This window comes from Phyllostomus hastatus, unplaced genomic scaffold (assembly GCF_019186645.2).
Source record: "Phyllostomus hastatus isolate PE091 unplaced genomic scaffold, TTU_PhHast_1.1 phas_scaffold_760, whole genome shotgun sequence".
Classification (NCBI taxonomy): Eukaryota; Metazoa; Chordata; class Mammalia; order Chiroptera; family Phyllostomidae; genus Phyllostomus; species Phyllostomus hastatus.
The window spans coordinates 1,662,284-1,683,387 of NW_025334040.1; the positions used below are offsets into that span (position 1 = coordinate 1,662,284).

General features: G+C 46.1%; 1 protein-coding gene and 1 long non-coding RNA gene across 2 annotated transcripts in view; one reads left to right on the forward strand and one right to left on the reverse strand.

Annotated features, from left to right (window-relative positions):
* Positions 1–21,104, reverse strand: part of SFI1 (SFI1 centrin binding protein) — a 50,748-nt gene that overhangs the window by 13,491 nt on the left and 16,153 nt on the right. Inside the window, 9 exon segments of the mRNA XM_045826731.1 lie at positions 1,094–1,224; positions 2,294–2,360; positions 3,378–3,475; positions 5,381–5,473; positions 6,409–6,479; positions 8,294–8,455; positions 9,767–9,923; positions 16,873–16,975; positions 19,475–19,592. Coding sequence (XP_045682687.1) covers positions 1,094–1,224; positions 2,294–2,360; positions 3,378–3,475; positions 5,381–5,473; positions 6,409–6,479; positions 8,294–8,455; positions 9,767–9,923; positions 16,873–16,975; positions 19,475–19,592 — 1,000 coding nt within the window.
* Positions 8,666–16,837, forward strand: LOC123810785. The gene is made up of 3 exons (XR_006784322.1): positions 8,666–9,406; positions 15,595–15,630; positions 16,607–16,837. It is a non-coding gene; the product is annotated as an uncharacterized LOC123810785 (long non-coding RNA).

The window sequence follows — 21,104 nt, forward strand, 5'->3', positions numbered from 1 at the left end:
TAACACGCAACATGGCTCAGTCTCAAAAACATTCCACCGAACTTTAAAAGAAGCCAGATGCCCTGGCGGGGTAGCCCAGCTGGGTGGAGCAGCATCCCGATACGCCAAGGTTGTGGGTGCGATCCCCACGAACATCCGTCCATTACCTACAGGATCAGGCAACGCCCTCAGCCTGGTCTTCCTCATCCTGCCCTCTCCCTCCCTCCGTCCTGTCACCCCCTCGGCTCACAGCCACGCCTCCCCCAGGTTCCAGCCTCAGCACCAGCTCTGAGCTCCAGACCTTGTGGCTGGCTTAACTGAGGACACAAGGATCTGCTCTCCTGAACTGTTGTTCTTCAGTTGCTTCTAGTGTGACAGCCTTATCTCCCACAAAGTCATTAAAAAGATCTTCCTCCTCCTTGGACTTTGGAATCAAGGAGCTCTGAATTTCAACCCTGGCTCTGCTAATTACTGTTTGTAATCAGTTTGTAATCACATGGGCGAGTCACGTATCGCTCTGAACCTGTTCTCTCAGGACGGCTGGCAGAAGGAAATTATTAGGGAAGATGATGGTGTCACAGGCCAGTGAGTCCACCTTTCTCCCATCACGTCAGGCCTAGCATAGTGGCAGACACGGAGTTAGCGATGAGTCATTTCATTACATTCCACGTACATCTTTGCCCCACTAGCAGCCAAAAAGATGCAGTTCTGCTCCTTGTCTGTCCTAATTTCACAACTTCAAAAAACCAGGTCTAGCAGAACAGGAACAAAACGTTTCACGGAAATCACACTGCAGAACGCCTGCCAGAGCAATGCAAGGTCGACCACACCGATCCAGAGAGCTAGCAGGCAGCTCTGATGGAGCTCACTGTGGCTTGAAATGACGGAAGGGGCATAAAACCCAGGCTGTTTTGAAAGCATTCGCAATAAAAATGAACAAAAGTTTTCCCAGGGGGAAAATACTGGCTGTCTTCCTGCCAGATGGAATCAATGCAGGCACATTACAGAGAAACCAGGGAAAACCTGGGCCTATGGGCCTGAGAGGCTGAAAGGCAAAGCAAATGGCTGTGTGGGCGGCAAAATCAGACCCCAGGCGCCCGCCCCCGCTGCACACCTGTGGAAGCGCGCTGCTCTCGCGTTGAGGACACTCTCTTGCTCGCGCCACCGCCAGAGTCTCCTCCACGCCTGGAAGGCTGCGGGCAGGGCTCTCTGCTGGAAGTGACTGTCCGCTCGGGCCTGTAACAGCTAAGGTAAAACAATCGATGACCATTATTTGTACTTTACATTAAAAAAGAAAACGACCTTTCTGGGTCACACTTTTGAAGGAGGTTTGCTTCTTACACAAAATTGAGAAGAAGTTTAAATCATTTTTAATTTCTGCTCACATGATAGGGGAAAACTGTCCACTTCAATTAAAAGTGGGCTAAGCATCTCTTTGTATATGTATGTGTATACACATATATTTATAATTATCTAAGTTTTTCTTTCTATGGCCTAAGTGTTCACACCCATCGGGAGGGCACACGAAAATAACGGGGGCAGGTTCGCTTGGTGTCGCCCTGTTGAACGGCCAGGCGCGGCCAGACAGAGGCACGCATCGTCCCATGCCGCACTGCGGTGCCCGTGCAGACGCCACCAGTCCCCCTGAGCCTGAATGTGGCCTCGAAATCCTTCTCGGGTCAGCACTCCAGACAGCCACGCACCATTGGAGCTGGCCTGCAAGATCCCTGGGGCTGAATTACAAGCCCTCCGAGGGCAGCTTTGCCTGCCCTGTACCTCGGCTGCATCCTCAGTGCTTGGCAGTGCCTGAGGCACAGCAGCGGCTCACCAAGTCCTTCTCAAATGGAACAGAATCCGTCTTTCTCGCCCGGCCTTCACCAGCCCGTCAGCCTGACCCCCTCCTCCCCCCGCCCACTGTGGGTCCCCGTGTCTCACACTGGTTAGCACAGGGGTGTGGCACTTATGTTCTGCACTTTTCCCAGTATCTTCTGAAGGTCCCGCTGGGCAATGGGTAGCTGACTAATATAATAAAGGAATCTGAGTAAAGAGGTACATGGAATGAACGGCCACTGAGAGCTCATCACTTTCAGAGAACACCCACATTTTCAAAGCAGATGGAGGAGTGGGAATTACGCAGACTTTCCGACATCACTCGACCTCTCTGGGGGAAATATCTTTCAGTTTTTACAGCACCCTCTCTTCCAAATCTGAACACCAAGACCTCTTGGCATGGGCCTTTTCCAAGAATTTTTCCAAAGCAAATGGATCCAAGAATATAAGCCAGCAGAGGCATCTGCTACGAAGTACTCCATACCTGCTTGTATCGCCTCTTCTGGGTATGTTGCAACCACTGCCTGGTACACTTGCGCAGCAATGTTACTCTGAAATACAACACAGCACACCAAGGTACTGCCCATCCCACTTCCAGGTTTGATTTTACATTTTTACTTCGTTTTTGAGACAGGTAAATTTGGATGTAATTAAACTTGAGTGTTAAAGACAATCCTGATTTCGGACTGTGGCTTGCCCAGAAATGTTAACAACTTTCTTGTAAACCTAACTAGACCACCAAGCGCAGCATCTCTGGAACTAAGGTAATAGCGTGAAACCCCCCAAATACCCTTCTTGTTCTGAGGCTGAGCTCTGGGGCTTGTTTATGACCACGGTGCTCCTTCACACAGTGATTCTGAGAATGAGAACCACACTCAGTTTTGTAAACCAGGACTTAGAATAACATACCCTGATAACTCCAAACTAAGTCTGTTAAACACTGGGGTTCTGACTTATTAAAAAATGTTCCCAAGTTAAACTTATAATGATGCAAATTAAGTGCATTAAACTGGCTTCTTTTAGGTGGCGGGGTGCAGTGAATAGTGCTCACCTCTGAAGAGTAAGGCTAAGGGGTTGGAGGAAAAGCGACCCAGGTAGCTTTTATTTAACTCTCTGCCTTCCTTCCTACACACTGGCTTTTCCTCACAGACATGTGGTGCATTCATATATTTATTTTAACACAACAATTAACTCTAAAAAATTGAGGACACGCTCTGCACCGTTCAAGACCACGCCACAAATATTCATCCGGCCTGAGCCTTCTCTTGAACAGCGTTAATGCATGAATTCTACGACACAAATGTTACTAAAGCTGGAACGACTGAGGCAGCGAGCTAGCAGGCACACACTTCAAACCCCGGTGGCCAAGAACCAGTACAAATATTCCCATTCTGCCTCTCCTCTGATCAGCCAAAAGGGAAACACAAGGTGAGGAACAATGGCTAGTATAGCGGGGCCCTTCTGAACCTGCTGCCGTAACACATGGAAGGCTAAGGGGTCACTCCCGGGGAACAGTGAGTCTGTCACCGCGGGTCCCTGGGAGCCCACGAAGAAGGCCGAGCCCCCACCTGTAGTGGTCCCAGGCGGCACGCAGGAAGGGCAGCTGCTTTCTTTCCTCCCTCTGCTCAATCCGAGACTGCCAGAGGTTCCAGAACCTGCGCAGCAGCTGAAACAAAACAGGAGGAAAGTGGGAGTTTATAAAGGCAAATTGATCTCTCTTCACCTACTAGTTAGGAAACCCCTACATCGAAAGGTTGTGAGGTCCCCCGAAGCAGGAATGGCCTCAGTTTGGAGCACCCAGCATGGAACAGGCCTGCAGAAGGGCTGTGGAGAAGCTACGTGGAGCTATTCTGGGTCAACACGAAAAGCAAACGAAGGCTCTTCCAGTCTATGGAGATCAGAAGCTGTTTCTTCTAACATGGGCCTTGCGGGGGACATGCCGCTGCAGAGACCGGAAGTGATCCCATCACATAGTGCTGCCTGTGGAGCAGTCTTGCCACAAAATGTGTAACTTCAATCTAATGCAGCCCTTAGATGTAACAACCAGTTATAGCAGTTACAAAGAACAAAGGAAAATCAAATGACATCAAAAGGAAACAAACAAATAAACTTAGAATACAGAAAACTGTACAAAATAACCAGCCTTCCTTTTCAAAAAGTCAGTGTCATAAGAAAATAAAAAGTGTGCCCTGAGCTGAGTGAAGTGAGCCAGTCACAAGAGGGCTGATACCGTAAACATAAGGCACCCGGAGACGTCCCGTTCACAGAAAGAGAAGGGAGAACGGTGGCTGTCAGGGGCCGGGGGAGGAGGATGGGAGTCCCTGTTCAATGGTACAGGGTTCCAGTTTTGCAAAATGGAGAAAGTCCTGGAGACGGAGGGTGGTGATGGTTGTGCAATGGCGTGAATGTGCTTAATGACTGAACTGTACACTTAAGAATGGTTAAGGTGATAAGTTTCATTATGTGCGTTTTACCACAGTTTAAAAAAGAAATAAACATGTTAAACAAAAAAAGAGAGGAGGAGGGGGGAGATTGTTATTAAGAGCCTTAAGAGACAACCAAATGTAGTGAATAATCAGTCCTTAATTGAAAAAAGTAAAAACAGCTATAAAGACATTTTGAAGGAAAGTCAAACACGGGCTGGGCACTGAATAATAGGGAGATGGCTGTTCACTTTGCTAGGGATCGTAATGCTAATGGGTTACATAAGAATACATTCTTTTTGGGCGATGCATGCTTAAGTGTTTAGATGTCAAGCGTCATGATGTCTGCTATTTATTTTGAAATGATTCAGAAAAAAGGAGGTTGCCCTGGCTGGTGTAGCTCAGTGGATTGAGTGTGGACTGCGAACCAAAGGGTTGCTGGTTCAATTCCCAGTCAGGGCACATGCCTGCGTTGCGGGCCAGGTCCCCAGCAGGGGGCACATGTGAGGCAACCACACATTGATATTTCTCTCCCTCTCTTTCTCCCTCCCTTCCCCTCTCTAATAAATAAAATCTGTAAAAAAAAAAGGAGGTAAATATAACAAATATTACCAATTGTTGAATTCAGATGGTATTATATATAGCTGCTTATTACACTAGTGTTCATATTTTTCTATACATTTAAACATTCTCATAATTAACAACAAAACAAGTAAACACCATCCCTGTACACCCAGAAACACAATCTACAAGAAGAGACAGAACGCCTGTTGCCCTCAGGCAAACCAGCCCCCGCAGGGAACAGACTGACAGAGCAGACACCACCACAGACACCACCGAAACCTCCCAGAAGGCAGGCTCAAACCCCATTCCCCAGGTCAGGGTCAGAATCCATGGTCCCTGACCTCTGATTCAAGTACCAATTCTCTTAGCAAACAGATAAAAAAATGGGATTAAACAAGGCAATAACAAAGGTTTCTCTACTGGCTGGTATGGACTTTAATAGTCCATAATAGTCCATTTCTTTAATAGAAAATGGACACCACGGTTTCAGAGCCTACAGGTCAGGGGACAAATCTGTAAGCACAAAAGGCTGAAAAAAGAGTGGCCGTCAGGAGAAGTCCCTTGATACAGGAGGAGACCCTCACCATGGCACCATGCTGCTGGTGAGCGAGATTCCTTCTGATTCGTTGCAGGTGGGCCCGGGTCACGTTGTCTTTCAGGGCTCTGAAGCAAAGGTGCTGTGAAAGGAAGAAAGGACACGACAGGGCACAAATCAGGCTTGTCTGTAAAAATAATAGCAGTGACAAGAAGCTCAATCACAGCTGGTCACAGCTGTCCCCCTGTGCCCGAGAGTGTTTCTCTGCTTGAGTCCCAACAGGAGCCTGCCACAAGCCAGGCCTCGACCCCACCCCCCGGTGTCCACGGCAACTCGCAGGAACGAACACACCCTGACCTCTGACCAGGGCACATCCCCTGACCCAGATGGGAACACTGCAGACGAAGGTCAAAAACACCAGCTTAGCCTCTCACAAAAGAGACAGACTTGTAGTCTATGATGTTTTGTTTTGTTTTTTGACCATGTGGGGTCAATGTGCATACTTGCACAATCATAAATGCAGTTTTGCGAGAGTAGAATAGAAGGGAGAGAAGGAATCCGTGGGGAGTAGGGGGGGTCGAGGCAGAAGCAGGACACGCAGGCCTGGCTCCAGCTCCGTCAGCGCCTCACACGTGGTCCCAGCAAAGCCCATGCTCCCCCGGCCCCGGGCTTCAGTTTGCCGAGACAGAAAAGCGATCAGGGGTTCCCACGCTGTGCTCTGGGGAACTCCACAGGATGCTCAAAGCGCTCTTGAGGGCTGGGGAGAGAACAGGCACTGCTCCCCGGACCTCGATTCACCCTCAGCACTGCTGCTCTGGCCAACTTCACAGACCAGACTTCCACCGCTAAACCGGGGGCCCACCATGTGAGACCAGATCATCTCTAAGATTCCTTCGTAGCTCCAGTCTCCTCTGACCCCACACCATTACCATCTCTGACCCCAAATGACAACAGGGACACCCACAATAAAGGAGAGCTTCATGACTGAAGCTCACCACAGGACCAGGGGCACTGGGAGAGCATGACGTGGGTCCGGAACCCCAAGAAGGGATGCTGGAGCAGGGCTGACACACTTACCAGCAAGCGGCGCCTGCAGTGCTCCTCCGCCATCTTCCACTGGGCGGCTGCTTCTGCACACAGCAGCACGTCTGCAGGAGTTAAGGCCTCTGATCTCAACAAGGTTGCCACCCCCACATGGTACAATCCCAGTGACCCGTCTGAAGGGGAGCACAGGATACGCAGATGGGCTGATGGTCCCCTGTCCCCTCCTGATGACCCAAGGACGAGTGGACGAAGGGATTCCACGCGAGTTACTTCTCAAACAGCGGGCCTCACCTTTCTCTCCTCTGATGCCCTTTTCATAAGAGGCAAAGACCAGCTGAGAGAAACTGCCAACCACTGCCCTAAGCATGTCCAAATCGCCGTATCTAACACAGAACTTCTCTCTCCTGCATTCTCTGTTCTGGCATCACAATCCAGTCAGATGTTTCAGCTAAAAAACCTTGGACTTATTTTCAGGGCTTTTCTCCTCCCACTCCTGCCATCTACTCAGTCGCCGAGTCCGTCTGCTCTCCCCCTAAATCTCTCCCGTCCCTCTGTCCCCGCCCCCAACACCCTGCAGTTCACGGGACTTGTCCCTCATACAGACTGGCGAGACAGCCACCTCACATAGCTGGCGTCCCTGTGCTAGCTGCGCTCCTCTCATCTAGGTTTGCCCTTCCAGAGTATAAACCTGCCGTGCTCCTTCTGGAATAATTCCGGAGGACCCCCAGTGCTGCCGAGAGAAAGCCCAAATTCCTGACCACGGCCCACAGAGGTCCCCAGTCAGCACCCACCTACACGACCCCACTGCCGTCCACCCCCCACACGGGTCACTACGGACCCGTCACCACCCTGGAATGCTGTCCCTCATCTACGCCCGTGCAAGTGCCACTCCCCCCGCCGGAAACAGCGCCCCGAGTCCGCCGCTGGGCGACGGTGCCATCCCCTAAGACTTCAGTTCGGCTCAAACATCTCCTCGGCTGGATCACCACAGCAGCTCTCGCAGGACGTGATGTAAACCTTTACCACAGCACTTCTCACGTCACACTGTAAAGATTCGTTTTCATGTCTATTGCCCCCACTAGACAATGAACAACTGTCAGTCTTCGAGCTTCCGCACATTCCGGAACTGAGGCAGGAGTTCAGAACAGCGCAAGAGTGTGATAAACAACCGAGGGTGCGGATGCACGTCCCAGGCAGTCTAAACCCCCACACCCGGGCACACACTGTGGCAGGTGTGGTGCGCACTGGACTCAAAGGCCAGGGCTTAAAAAATCCTGGCTCTGCCAGTGTCTCGCTGTGAGTTTGAAAATTACTGAGTTCCCCTGAATCTGCTTCCTCCTCTGTGAAGGGAACGTGGCGATGCCCACGCCACAGGGCTGCTGTGAAGACTAAGGGGATAAGGCAAAACGCATGCACACAGTACACGCTCCATAAACGGAAGCTACGATCGCCACGGTAGATCCGCCAAGAACAGAGGGCTTTCTAAAACAGACGTGAAATAAAACAAATTTCTGAGACAGAAATGGCTATGGCTATTTCCCCCACCTAGTGGGGAGAAAGGCTACAAAACTGTAACATAAAATTCAGCACAGTAGCATAACCTCCGAGGAGGAGAGGCAAAGGGAATACAATCAGAGAGGAGCAGACGGGAGCTAGCAATGTTCTATTTTTTAAGCTGACTGGTGGGTACATAGGTGTTCATTTAATTATTATTTTTTAAACTGTAAATATGCTATACATCCTGTTTTGTATGGATACTCCCAATCAAAAAACCTTAAAAGAAATCAAGAGAGATCGGCACTATTAAATTGTTCAGTAATTGTTTCCTATGTGTCTCCTGATTCTTGCTGTACAGGATGCTGAGCTCACTCTGTCCTGGCTGAGGGGGCAGACAGGGCTGGGAGGCTGGAAAGGATACAGTGTTTCCAGTGCGTGAAGGCCCGACGCAGCACCATCCTTCTGGCCAGGGCTTCCACCCGTGCGCGGTGAGCATGCAAACTCTCCCTCCGCTGCCAGGCCCACTGCCAGTCGCAGAAGTGTGTCTGGAGAACAGTGACGTGGTGGAATCGCTCGGCCAGCTCTGCAACAACAGAGAAAATAACAAGTTCTGACGCCCCTCAGTGAGCCATGAACTGGAAGCATCTTTAAGACAAGGTGAACCCCACCACTGGCAGACAGCAGGGGACTCAAGGCTGCTCTCACAAAGAACTCTAGAATGAATGTTTTCTAAGCAGGGGAAGGTTATTGGGAATCCCTTAGCTACCTCTCTTTTTTCCAAGAGAAAAGGTCTGGAATTTTAGGGAAGAGGATGCTACAAAATCAAAGAGCTGAGGCTCATAGTTATTACTGATGAGTAAGAATGGCAACTGCTGTTTTCAAAAGTTGGGTCTTGTTTTTGCCTCTTCACTGAGGTCTCCCAGATAGGGCTTCAGGGCCTGAGTCAATGACACACCATTCCGACAACATGCTGGCAAAGGCTTCTTTGGGCTTTCAGTCAGGCTGATGCAGGCTGCCAGCTCCATCTCCTTTTAACGCTAATTAGCTAATGGCCCGATGCGCTGAAGTGCAGGAAATGAAAGGGAGTCGGTCCTGACATTCAAATGCTGTAACTGGGGGAACATTAGCCTGCAGCTCACCGTTCCTAACAGCTCACTGCCTTCCCATTCGGGCTCGGGCAGCCAGGCAGTGGTCTCCTGTCACTAGTCTCAAACGGACACATTCAAACTCTCCCAAGAGACAGCCTTGGCAGCCTCGAGATTTCTGCAGAGAGGGCCCGGTAAAAGCTGGAATGCCCAACTCAGCATCTAGCATAGAGACTGAGTCACTTTTGCAGAGGCCAAAGAAACAACAGTATAGACGGTCCTGATGATCACGAGCTACATATTGTTACTTCTGAACTCTCACTGGGAAGTAAACCATTTGAAGAGTGTTTAAAAAAACTCAACATCATGAGTCACACACATTCACATAACTGAGGACAAACAGAAACAATCCAAACATCTGTCAACAGAAGAATGGCTAATAGACTAAGGTAAGCCATCCTATTAAACGTAACCATTAAAAAAATAACATTAATGAAGAATACTTAAAGACACGGGAAAGTGTTGGTAAGTTGTATGGGAAAAAGCAATAGACAAAATTACATACATCATATTAATCATAGTAACACAGTGGTTATAGGATAATTAAAACCCCATTGAATAAAATGTATGTATAGAAGACAATAAATGGGAATTGAGGATGATGGATTTTTCCTCCTCAACCTCCTTTTACCAAAATCCGTGGCATAGTACCATTATATCTCTCCTTAATAAATCAGCACCACTGGCAGAAGGAGAGTGGAAACTGTGACCCACCCCTCTGCCCTCCTGAGCCGGGACTTCCTGCTCACCCTTCCGCCGTCTCTTTACCCTCCGGGCCTGCAGGAATTCAAGCCAGGCCTTCAGGGATCTCAGCTTTTGCCAGTGCTGATGGTGCCTCACTGCGGAGGCCACCTTCTGTCTCTCCCCCTGGACGTGCAGGAGCTGTTCCCGCCACCGCAACCAAGCCTGAAGGACACAGAAGAGACAACACTCACAGGAGAGGCAGGGAAGCAGAGGTGAAGTGCTGGTGGAGAGAACAGAAACACTCACACACACACTCACACACACACACACACACACACACACACACGAAAGGTGAAAATTAGACACAAGTGGCATGATGAGCTGTGGGAACTTGGGGTGCAAGGATATTTGGGAAGGGCATCCTACTTCCAGAAAGTAAGTTCTTCCCCTGGATTAAGAACACAAATGAAGAGGAACAATCAAGTCTACGAGCCGCCCTGAGCAGGTAGCTCAGCTCGTTGGTGCATCGTTCCGACTGCCCAAGGTTGCAAGTTTGGTCCCTGGTCAGGGCACATGCCAGAGGCCAGTGAGTAAAAAGACAGGCAGAAAAATTCAGCAACAAATTGATGTTTCTCTCTCTCTCTCAAATCAATACATACATTTTAAAAATTAAAAAAACAAAACAAAACAATGAGCAGCCAAGAAGCAGGGACAATCCAAGGGGTGATACAATGAACTCAGAGTTGGCACAGGTGAGAGCACAGGTGTTTCCAAAGGGAGAGGAAGCCTGTTGCCAAGAGGCCCTCCTCAGACACACGGGCTTCCTGGAAGTGCATCTGCAGAAGCTGAAGTCTACGGAATGGCTCCCTGAAGAATGTCCATAAATGCACACACTGGAGATATCTCCATGCACGCTCAACGACGCGCACGCCCTAGTGTGAAGAGGGCCGTCTCAGACGACAGCTTCACACCTCCTTAAACCTGTCACACCTCTTCGCCTTTCTTTCCTCCCAGTTGAATACCACTCTCCCTATTTCACCAAGAAAATAAAAGCAGTCACAAAAGAATTTTCTCAAGCCCCCCTGCTCCATCTACCCACAGGCTTGGCCTTCTCTCCTGTTACTCCGGACAAACTGTGCATGCTCCCATCAAGGGTCATCCCTCCACTAAGGATGCATCCCATCTTCTCTCACCTTCTTCAGTGTATCGCTCTGGCAACTGCCCCCACTTCTGCATTATCTATTTCCACTCTCTACTAGATTTTTTACATCAGCACATGAATGTGCTGTTATGTCTCCCATTCTAAAAAAAAAATGTATGTCCCTTCTGACATACATGTCCCTTCTGGGATATGACAGCCCAAAGCAATGGGTGACCTGCCACTGGACTTGGACCTGACACTAAAACAGCAACAATGTATAGTTTGCACATCAACTGTATTTTAGATGTTATCATATCAACATTAAATGTCTTGGATATAATGATACTACAGTGAATAGGAAAATATCCTTATTTTTAGGAGATATAAGCTAAAGTATTTCGTTAAATTTTATGTCTGCAACTTTAAAGCGGCTCAGAAAATATATGATAGAGAAAGCAAATGTGGCAAGGTGTAAACATCGGTTACCCTAGTGAACTGTATACAGTATCCATCTTTTCTGTGGTTTGGTATTTGTCAAAAATAAAAAGTGGTGGGTGGGGGAGATTACTGTCACAGAAATGCTTCTTAAAAGGAATAAATTAGTTAATCCTCAAACCAACCAACACACACCAGCCACACTTTGCCGGCCAGCTAACACTCGTTTTCTTTCCCTTCCTTCCAAACTCCTCAAAAAAGCTGTTTGTAAATTTTCTTCTCCCAGGCAGGCTTCCTTGAACTTCTCCCCAGCGGGCGCACCTAAACCCTTTTACCGAGCACACCCATGATCTCTGAATTTCTCGATCCAAAGGTCAAATATCGGTCCTTGCCCTCCCTGAACAACCAGAAGCATCTGACACAGCCGGTATCACACTTTCCTTCAGCTGGCACCCAAGATGTCACGCGTCTCTCGGCTCCAGTTGCTGATCCTGGAACCTCTCCACTAGCTACTCACTCCCTTCGTGCTTTCACCCAGTCCCTCTTAGCTTCAGTTACCACCTGCATGCCCAGGACTCCCAAATTTACATCTCAGGTCTGGACCTGTCCTCAATACTCCTCACATATACCCAACTGCCTTCCTGACATCTCCTTCTGGACATGCAGAAAGCTTACCAGGCTGAAGACACGGAGCTAAAAATGCAGCTCTTCCCAATGCTTCCCCACAAGCCTGCTTCTCCCTCCATCTGCCCCATTTCAGTGAATGGCAACTCCACTGATCAGTTTCTTAGGTCAGAAACCTGGGAGTCATCTTAGACTCTCTCTCTCTCTCTCTCTCTCTCTGAAACTTCGCATCTTATCTATCCATTAGCAAATCCTGATGTCAATGCCTTCAGACCATACCCGAAATCCAACACCTGTTTGCTATCATCCTTGTCCACAATCTCACCAGGAATTTGATAATAGCTTCTTCACTATTGTCCCTGCTTTTATGCACGATCTTCTGTGGTCTGTTTTTTTTCCCCCAAAACATACAAATTTTTTAGTATATTTTATTGGCTGTTATTCAGTTGTCCCACTTCTTCCCACTTTGCACCCCTCTGCCCAGTACCCCATTCCCTCCTGCAATCCTTCCCCTCAGTTCATGTTCATGGGTCATGCATGTGAAGTTCTTTGGCTTCTCCATTTCCTATACTTTTCTTCATATCCCCCTTTCTATCTTGTACCTACCAATGTTGCTTCTTACTCCCTGCACCCTTTCCCCCATCTCCCCGAACTCCTTCCCTGCTGATAACCTTCCAAATGATCTCCATATCTACGATTCTGTTTCTGTTCTAGTTGTTTGCTCAGTTTTTTTTCAAGATTTTGCTGTTGATAGCTGTGAATTTGTTGCCTTTTTAATGTTCTTAGTTTTGATCTTCTTCTTTACTTAAATAAGTCACTTTAACATTTCTGGTAATAATGGCTTGGTGATGATGAACTTCTTTAGCTTTACCTTGTCTGGGAAACACTTTATCTGCTCTTCCATCCTAAATAATAGCTTTGCTAGATAGAGTAATCTAGGTTGTAGGTCCTTGCTTTTCATCATTTTTTTTAAAGATTTTATTTATTTATTTTTAGAGAGGGAAGGGAGGGAGAAAGAGAGAGAGAAACATCAATGTGCAGTTGCTGGGGGCCATGGCCTGCAACCCAGGCATGTGCCCTGACTGGGAATCGAACCTGCAATGCTTTGGTTCACAGCCCGAGCTCAATCCAGTGAGCCACGCCAGCCAGGGTGCTTTTCATCATTTTCAATACTTCTTGCCAGTCCCTTCTTGCCTACAGAATTTCTTTTGAGAAACCAGCCAGAAGTCTTATGGGAACTCCTTTGTAGTAACTCCCTGCTTTTCTCTTGCTGTTTTTAAGATTCTCTCTTTATCGTTTACTTCTCTCTTTGTCATTTTAATTATGATGTATCTTGGTGTGGTCCTCTTTGGGTCTACCTTGTTTGGGACTCTGTGCTTCCTGGACTTGTATGTCTATTTCCTTTGCCAAATTAGGGAAATTTTCTTTCATTATTTTTTCAAATAAGTTTTCAATGTCTTGCTCTTCCTGATCTCCTTCTGGCACCCCTAGGATTCAGATGTCGGCATGTGTGGAGATGTCCCCAGAGGCTTCTTATATATACTATCCTCATTTTTTTTTGAATTCCTGTTTCTTCTTTGTGTTGTGGTTGAATGTTTATTTCTTCCTTATGTTCCAAATCGTAGGTTTGAATCCTGGCTTCCTTCCCTTCACTGTTGGTTCTCTGTAGATTTTTCCTGATTTCATTTAGTATAACCTTCAATTCTTCCTTTATGTTTACCCTATAAAATGTTATAGAGACTTGGCTGCCTCCTCAGGGTGGCTTAAACTCATTCCTCTGATCTCTGAGTTTCCTATGAATCGATCACTGGAGTCATGTTCACATTTTTAGACAAGAACAGTTCTCGAGTGGTACTAGGTCTTTCCCGTTACACTGCCCCGTGAGGCACAGCATGGCAGGCTGCCCTAGTTCTATCAGCGCCAAGACTGTTCAGTGGCTTCAGGTGGCATCACTCTGATCCGTCCACTATATTTCCCCATCGCCTTTTCACCTGGTGCTGGCTGCCTACACCCAATTTCTCATCAGGAGTGGCAAACAGTGAGTTTCTACCTCCAGTGCTCCTGCATTTATTAACTGCAAATCTATAAAGAAGGCTAGTCTCTCATTAACCTTCTGGTTTTGCAGAGATTAGTTTGTACAGGAAAGGCAGGATCAATGCTTCATTTTTACCTTCATTAATTTTCAAGGAACTGAGCTAATGCTCTAACCTAAATTGTGACCAATGAGTTCCTCTTTACTTCTCATTATGAATGCATTACTTTTACATATTTGATATGTTTTTCAATCCACTGTAGTCATTATTCTTTCTGATGCCCACACTGTTCTCGCTGAAGCCTACGGGAGTCCTGGCACAACCCTCTCAGCCTCTGTTCATCCGCTCACTTGGCAGCACACCGCACCCTAGGCCAGCGATTTTCAAGCACTGTGCTGCAGGAATTTTTAAAACATGCAGCACCTGACTATTTAGTCAGAGGCACTGGTCAGTGCCTTTTCCCTAGACTGGCAAATAAAAAAAGTGATAATAGCCAACACAATGATAGCCATCCAGTGTGAATGCCCTGTCTTGAACCATAAATATATCAGGTCATGGAACAGAGCTGCATCTTATTGGCCACATCACGTAATAAGGTCACATCTGACTGGTTCATTCTTGGTACAGAAATCCTTCTGTATAGGTGCCTGATTTTTTTTAAAAAAGTCACTTTGGAGCAAAAAGAGTACGTAATGACCATTATCATACTTTTTGTAAAGCAATCAAATATTTTTGTCGGAGTGGCAAAAAATATTTTTTAGGGTGTGCCACAGAATTTTAGTAATTAGCCTGTGTGCCATGAGATGTAAAAGGTTGAAAATCTGTGCCCTAGTCTTACAGTGTCTATTTCCAGCTGCAGACCTGGAATCAGCCATTTCTCAAAAAAAAAAAAAAAAAATCCTCAGTTCCTTTCTGTGGGAAGTAGCAGAGACCACAGCTTGGGCTCTGCAGCAGCCAAATGCTGCATTAATGCCACTGCTTCTAAGTCTTGTCAGTCAGAAGGTTTTTAAGGTCAGAAGATTTTTAGGTAAAAAAAAAGTCTTGAGTCCATACTGATATTTATATTTCCAGCTTCAAATTACAGGACTTTTATTTAATTTCTTTGATTGAATACCTGTAATATCTTCTTTCATCCTAAAAACTGTGATTCCTAATGACACTGCTGTAGTTATTTGCTTTATCTTACAACGGAGCTATAGGAGTTTCAACATAATTCCAAACCTGTCCCTAACATGAGACTGCCGAGTACAGTTTTACATTTCTCGGCGGTTCTCCGCGTCCTTAGACCACATGCTGCTAGGGAAGAAGGGACAAAATATTGTATTTTAAGGTTACTTGAAGTAATTATTTTCTCTGTGTAGTCACTGCTACAAACTTGATATGCTTGGTTCAGAGTGTTTTAAAATCCTAGGGACTGTTTTTTGGTTTTGCTTTCCTTTTGTTTTTTTTTATTATATAAAATATCTACATGGTTCCAAAGTTTAAAATGTATAACGAAGTAAATTCACAAAAATACTTTGTTCCAACATTGTTCCCTCCCTCCCTCCGTGGGTAACCACTTTGTTGTTAGTTTTAGGTTTAGTTTTCCATTATTCTTCTTGAAAATATAAGCAAGCACACACGCCCTCTAATATCTCCCCCTCCCTTTCTTACTCAACAGGCAGCATGGAATGAACCAAAGGGATCCTTCTAAGAGGTAAGGGTGATCACATCGCTCTCCCCTGAAAGCCAACAGCTTCCCACCTGCCCTGGAGTGAGAGCCCAAGCCTTTAATGGGCACAGCCCGCAAAGCCCTACCATCTGCCTCTTGTGACCTCATGACCCAACTCCTACTCTCCCTCCAAATTGGGTTCCTGGGCCCAATCCCAACAGGGTGTCCAAGAATTCAAATCAGTTCCAACACTGTTTACCCAGAGATGGCCTCAGATTCCACGGGCTGAGTCCAGTCCCACAAGACTGCCTTGTCCCCCACCCTTATCCCACCCTCACGCCCGTAAACTTCCATGCCAGCCCCAAGCCCAGGCTCTTACCTGTGCTTCTACTGACTGGCCACGTATTGGAGGTTCCACAGATCCCCTCCAACTCAGAATGGCAACTGCAAGTTCTGGTTGTTACATGCACTAACTAGCTACAAACCAGAGGTTCCCACGACCCCCTCCTTGAATTCAATTAAGTTGCTAGAACAACTCACAGAACTCAGAGAAACATGTTACTTAGTGGATCACTCATTTGTTATAAAAGGCTATAACTGGGGAACAGCCACATGGCAGAGGTGCATACGGCAAGGTGTGTGGGAAAGGGGCATGGGGCTTCCTCCCCAGACATGCCACGCTCCCCACAGCTCCACACATCGCCAACCAGCAGGCCCTCTGACCCTCACCCTTTTGGGGTTTTACAGAGGCTTCATTACATAGTCGTGATTGATTAAATCATTGGCCACTGGCGATTAATTCAACCGCCGGCACCTCTCCCCTCCCCGGGGGGTGGGGTGGGACTGAACGTTCCCACCCTCTAATAACATGGTTGATTCCATGGGCAGCCAGGCCCCATCCTCAGGTGCTTTCCAAGAGTCGCCTCATTAGTGCTAATTGGCTATAAGGAAACAGTAAAAACAAAAAATATACTGCTGTTTCTTTAACATATTTATAACTAACTCGTAAATTCCTTTCCAGTTCCACAATTAGCAGACCCACTCTACAAACCATTGGTAAGCACATCTAGCATAATCCTAAGAGCAACCTCTGTCTGTTGAAGAGCTCAGCCCTCCACGTTGCTTCTGGCCCCCACCTCCTCCTCAACCCTGTGAGCTGTGGGGAGGGCCCAGCAGAGGCAGCAGCGTGATGACTGGCCTTCTGAGTGGAAGTCCCACCCCACCCTTTGCGGGTGTGGAGCTCGACAACAGGGACGAGACTCCAAAGCCGGAGTCTGGGGGACTTACCTGCAGCTGGAGGCTCTGGGCCCGGTGCTTCACGGCGGAGGCATAAAGAGCACGCCCCGCACGGAGCTGCTCCAGTCGCCGCCTCCACTCGCTCCAACACGCCCTGTCAAGGAGCAAGGCGAAGATGAAACCAGCCAGAAGAAAAGTCACACAGAAAAGAGGAGGGTAGTGAGGGCTGGGCCTCGGGCTTCCAGGTCAACTCCCTCCCCCTCACGGTGCGTCTCTAGACGGATGGATGTTAGAGCCACTGCTGAAAAGCTCAGTCGAGAGTCCCAAAGCTGCCAATTAAAGGCTGGAAAGGATGGACCCTCAGTCGGATCCAGCCTCAGACACTGCAGACATGCTGTGTATGGCCTGGACGAATTTTTAAAAATATATAATAAATTATTGCCAACATTTAAAAAATCAGGAGAGTTCACAGAACAATCCACACAAAAAAAGTAGCTTTTAGATTTCCAGTCTTGAGGGATCCCTTCCCTTCCTACTGTCCGGACCAGGTTTCATCCAGAATTAAGTCTTTTCTGCTTATTTTCTAATTTGATGGAGGAAAGCAGTAATGAGGATATGAGCTGGCAACTTCTGCTTTATGGAAACACTTTGCCTGATCACTCTAACCCACCAAAACCTCCTTTCTCCTATCCCAGGCCGTGCTAGCTGCACTACTCACTCCAAAATAGCAAGCTATCTTGCATTATTAGTTACCTTTTTAAGCACTTAGGGAATCAGAAGTTCCCTGAGTGTAGACCCAGCACCCAACACTGTACCAGGAACATTTTAAGCCCTTGATAAATATACACTGAATAAATAGAATTTCTAAAATATCCCCAACAGACTCTAGTAGAAGTGTATACTTGTTCAGAAGTTTTAAATATTTACCGAATAAATTTTAAATAATTTCAAAATTTCTAAAATTTTAAATAACTTCACATCCACTGATGTTCTGAATACCATGCAAAATTCTTTACAGGTATTATCTTATTTGTTTCCCATGACAACCTCGAAAGATTCTTACTGGTGTGACTATTTCACAGATGAAAAGTGAGACCTGGAGAGGTGAAATGACCCAATAACACACATTGGAACGGGGACTTGAACCCAGCTCAATCTAGGTGCAAAGCCTCTGCTCTTATCCATACAAGGCCCAGCTCTTTCAGGCAGAAACTAAGCTTTTAATATGCTGTCATTCCGGACACCAAGGACCACTAGAAACACTGTACGGTGGAATCAGCCCCATTATAAAGTAGCTCATCGTTACACACAACCGGCTTCCAAGTGGACTAACTCATCTCCCTCCAATGTGTGGACAATGCTGATGAGCTGCAGTGCAAGGAAGCAGTTAGAAGCATGGTCTTTGGCATCAGAAAAATTGTGTCGTGAGCTCTGTCTTTGCCAATTACAACTTATGAGGTCTGTACAGAAAAAGTCCAGCCATGTACTACGAAAAATAGAGACAGTTATTGAAGAAGATGCAAGATACATGAAACATTGTATATAGGACAATGATGCTTCAATCCTCTTCAAAGTAGGTACCTTGGGACCTCACACAGTTCTTCCAGTCACCATCACCTACCCTGTTTTATTTTCCTGAATCTCACTGATGGTCTGAAATTGCTTCCCTTGCAAAGGTGATTTTAGTTTTGGGAAAAGTCAGAGGTCACAAGGCACCAAATCTGGGCTATAGGGGGGCTGAGTCGCCAGGGTGATTTGATATTTCACCAAAAAACTCTGCATGAGCGGGAGTGTTGTTGTGATGAAGCTGCCAATCACCAGTTGCCCATAGCTGCAGCCTTCTGAATCATCTGAATAGTTTCCATGGAGGAATGTTCAAGCTCAATGCAAAGTGTGATGCAGATTCATTACTCTACTTGCTCATTTTGAATGCGACGGCCACACAGTACACATGCTCACTCAACAGTGTCTACCGCCCCCCATGACTAGTACAGTGAAGTCGTCATTGTTCACACGTGCACATTCCAGTCCACTTGCCTTGGCTGCCAGGTTACATCAACATCACCCTAACCATTCTCATTATATTAACAATGGTTGGACTTTTTCCAAACAGACCTCATGTATCTTTATATGTACAATAAGAATACTTAACTTTACAGTTTATGGTGAGGATTAAATGAGATGTATCACATTAAAAAATTAATATACCCACATACTTAACACAGGATTTAGAACATAGTGAGTACTCAATTAGTGTTACTTATGATTATGTGAAAACTTGATCTTATAGTTGGACAAATTCTCAATAAGTATATATTAGGTACCAATTATGTTCAAAACTGTTCTAAGGTGGGATTTTGTGCTGTTTCGCAGCAGCATAAAGAAAGGCTGAGACAGGCCCAGCTGGTGTAGCTCAATGGATTGAGCACAGGTCTGTGAACTAAAGGGTCACTAGTTCAATTCTCAGTTGGGCTACATGCCTGGATTGCAGGCCAGGTACCTGGTAAGGACCATGCAACAGGCAACCACACACATTGATGTTTCTCTCTCTTTCTCCCTCCCTTCCCCTCTCTTTAAAAATAAATAAATAAAATCTTTTAAAAAAAAAAAAGCTGAGACAAAATGATAGTTGCTGAACTGTGAGTGCACTCACCACAAAATACTCCGCTGCCTAAACTCCAGGGCAGCGGTCTGCATCTGACACTTGGTCCTCCGAAAAACAACGTAGATCAACCAGGACTTCCAGGCCTGCCGCATCTTTTGCTTTGCATCTAGATGCACCAAAGAGATTTTCACAATGGGGTAAGGGGAGACGGATCACTCTGGGTTATGATAAAATCCCATGGCGCTCTCTGTACTTATCCCACCTTTGAAAAAATTCCTCCAGCCTTCAAGTGCCCCCTGCTGGAAAAGTTGTGAACTCTACAAAATTAATAAAGATGCAAGTGCATGTGAAGAATGGCTATGTCAGTGATAACATTTACAAAACATTTAAAGGAAAATCAATATACTGCACTGTTTAGAAATACTTTACTTTAAAAGCCCTTATTTTTTTAGAGCTATATTATGCAACATTTACAGATGAAACGATGTGAGTAACACAGGAAGCAGAGAAGGGAGACTGGTGTGAGTTGATAATTGTTGAAGTTGGGTGGGAGGTTCATTAGTCTATTTTTCAATTTTTTAGAGATTTAAATTTTTTCCACAATACAAAGTTTAAAAAATAAGAAACTGTATTACAAAACTTGCTGTTTGAAATAATAATTGAGTAATATAAGCAAACAAAAAAAATACTCTCTGTATCTGTTTGGGAAACAGTAACAAAGACCAGTAATGATCCCGGAGAAAAGACAAATTACTAGATACAGAACTGCAAAGGTCAACAGATTTCCCTTTGTGGTAAATCCATTTTCATTATGAAAGTCATTACCAATAAAGTAAATTTCTTTACTTTTTAGTATACAAAGGATACAAAGCAATTATATAAACCATTTTTAGAACATTCTCCAAAACGCAGTCAGTAGGACTGGAGCTACACTTTATATGTCATAGTTGCTGACAAGTGGACTCAAATTATGAAGAAAAGTTTAACATGGGGCTTCCTCGAGCCCACCCCAGATCTCAGGAATCAACACCCCCTAGGCCACAAGGACTGGCATGGTGCTATGGTTTAAAGTCTGGTCTCCCAAGATAAGACAAGCCAAGTCTAAATACTGACCTTGTCATTTATTAGCTAAGTAACCTTGCACAAGTTCTTTATCTATAAAACGCTGCCTCCCTTAGAGGTTATATTTGCAAAGAGTAAATTAGACTGTCTATGATAAGTGTCTCCAATAAGTGCAAGCTGTTATTTTCTGAGCATGGAACCCAGGAATTGGCATTAATCGTCTCTACCAAGATTCTGATGACAATTTGAGAACTAGTCCTCCCCAAGGCCTGGTTGTACTTGCAGACGTTTTATTTACCAGTGCAAGAGTAAATGGGTACTCCCTGAGGCCTGTGGACATGGCCTAAAACAATGTCATATGTCAGAAGTAACTCTTCTATCTTAAAAACCCAAGTGACTTTTCTTTAAACTCTATAATATGGAGTTGGTTGGGCATCACCCCACAAACTGAAAGATCATCGGTTCAATTCCCAATCAGGGCACATGCCTGGGTTGCCGGTTAGATCCCTGGTTGGGGCACATGCAGAAGGCAACCAATCAATATTTCTTTCTCGCATCAATGTTTCTCTCCGTCTTTCTTCCTCCCTGCCCTTCTCTCTAAAATCAATAAGAATGT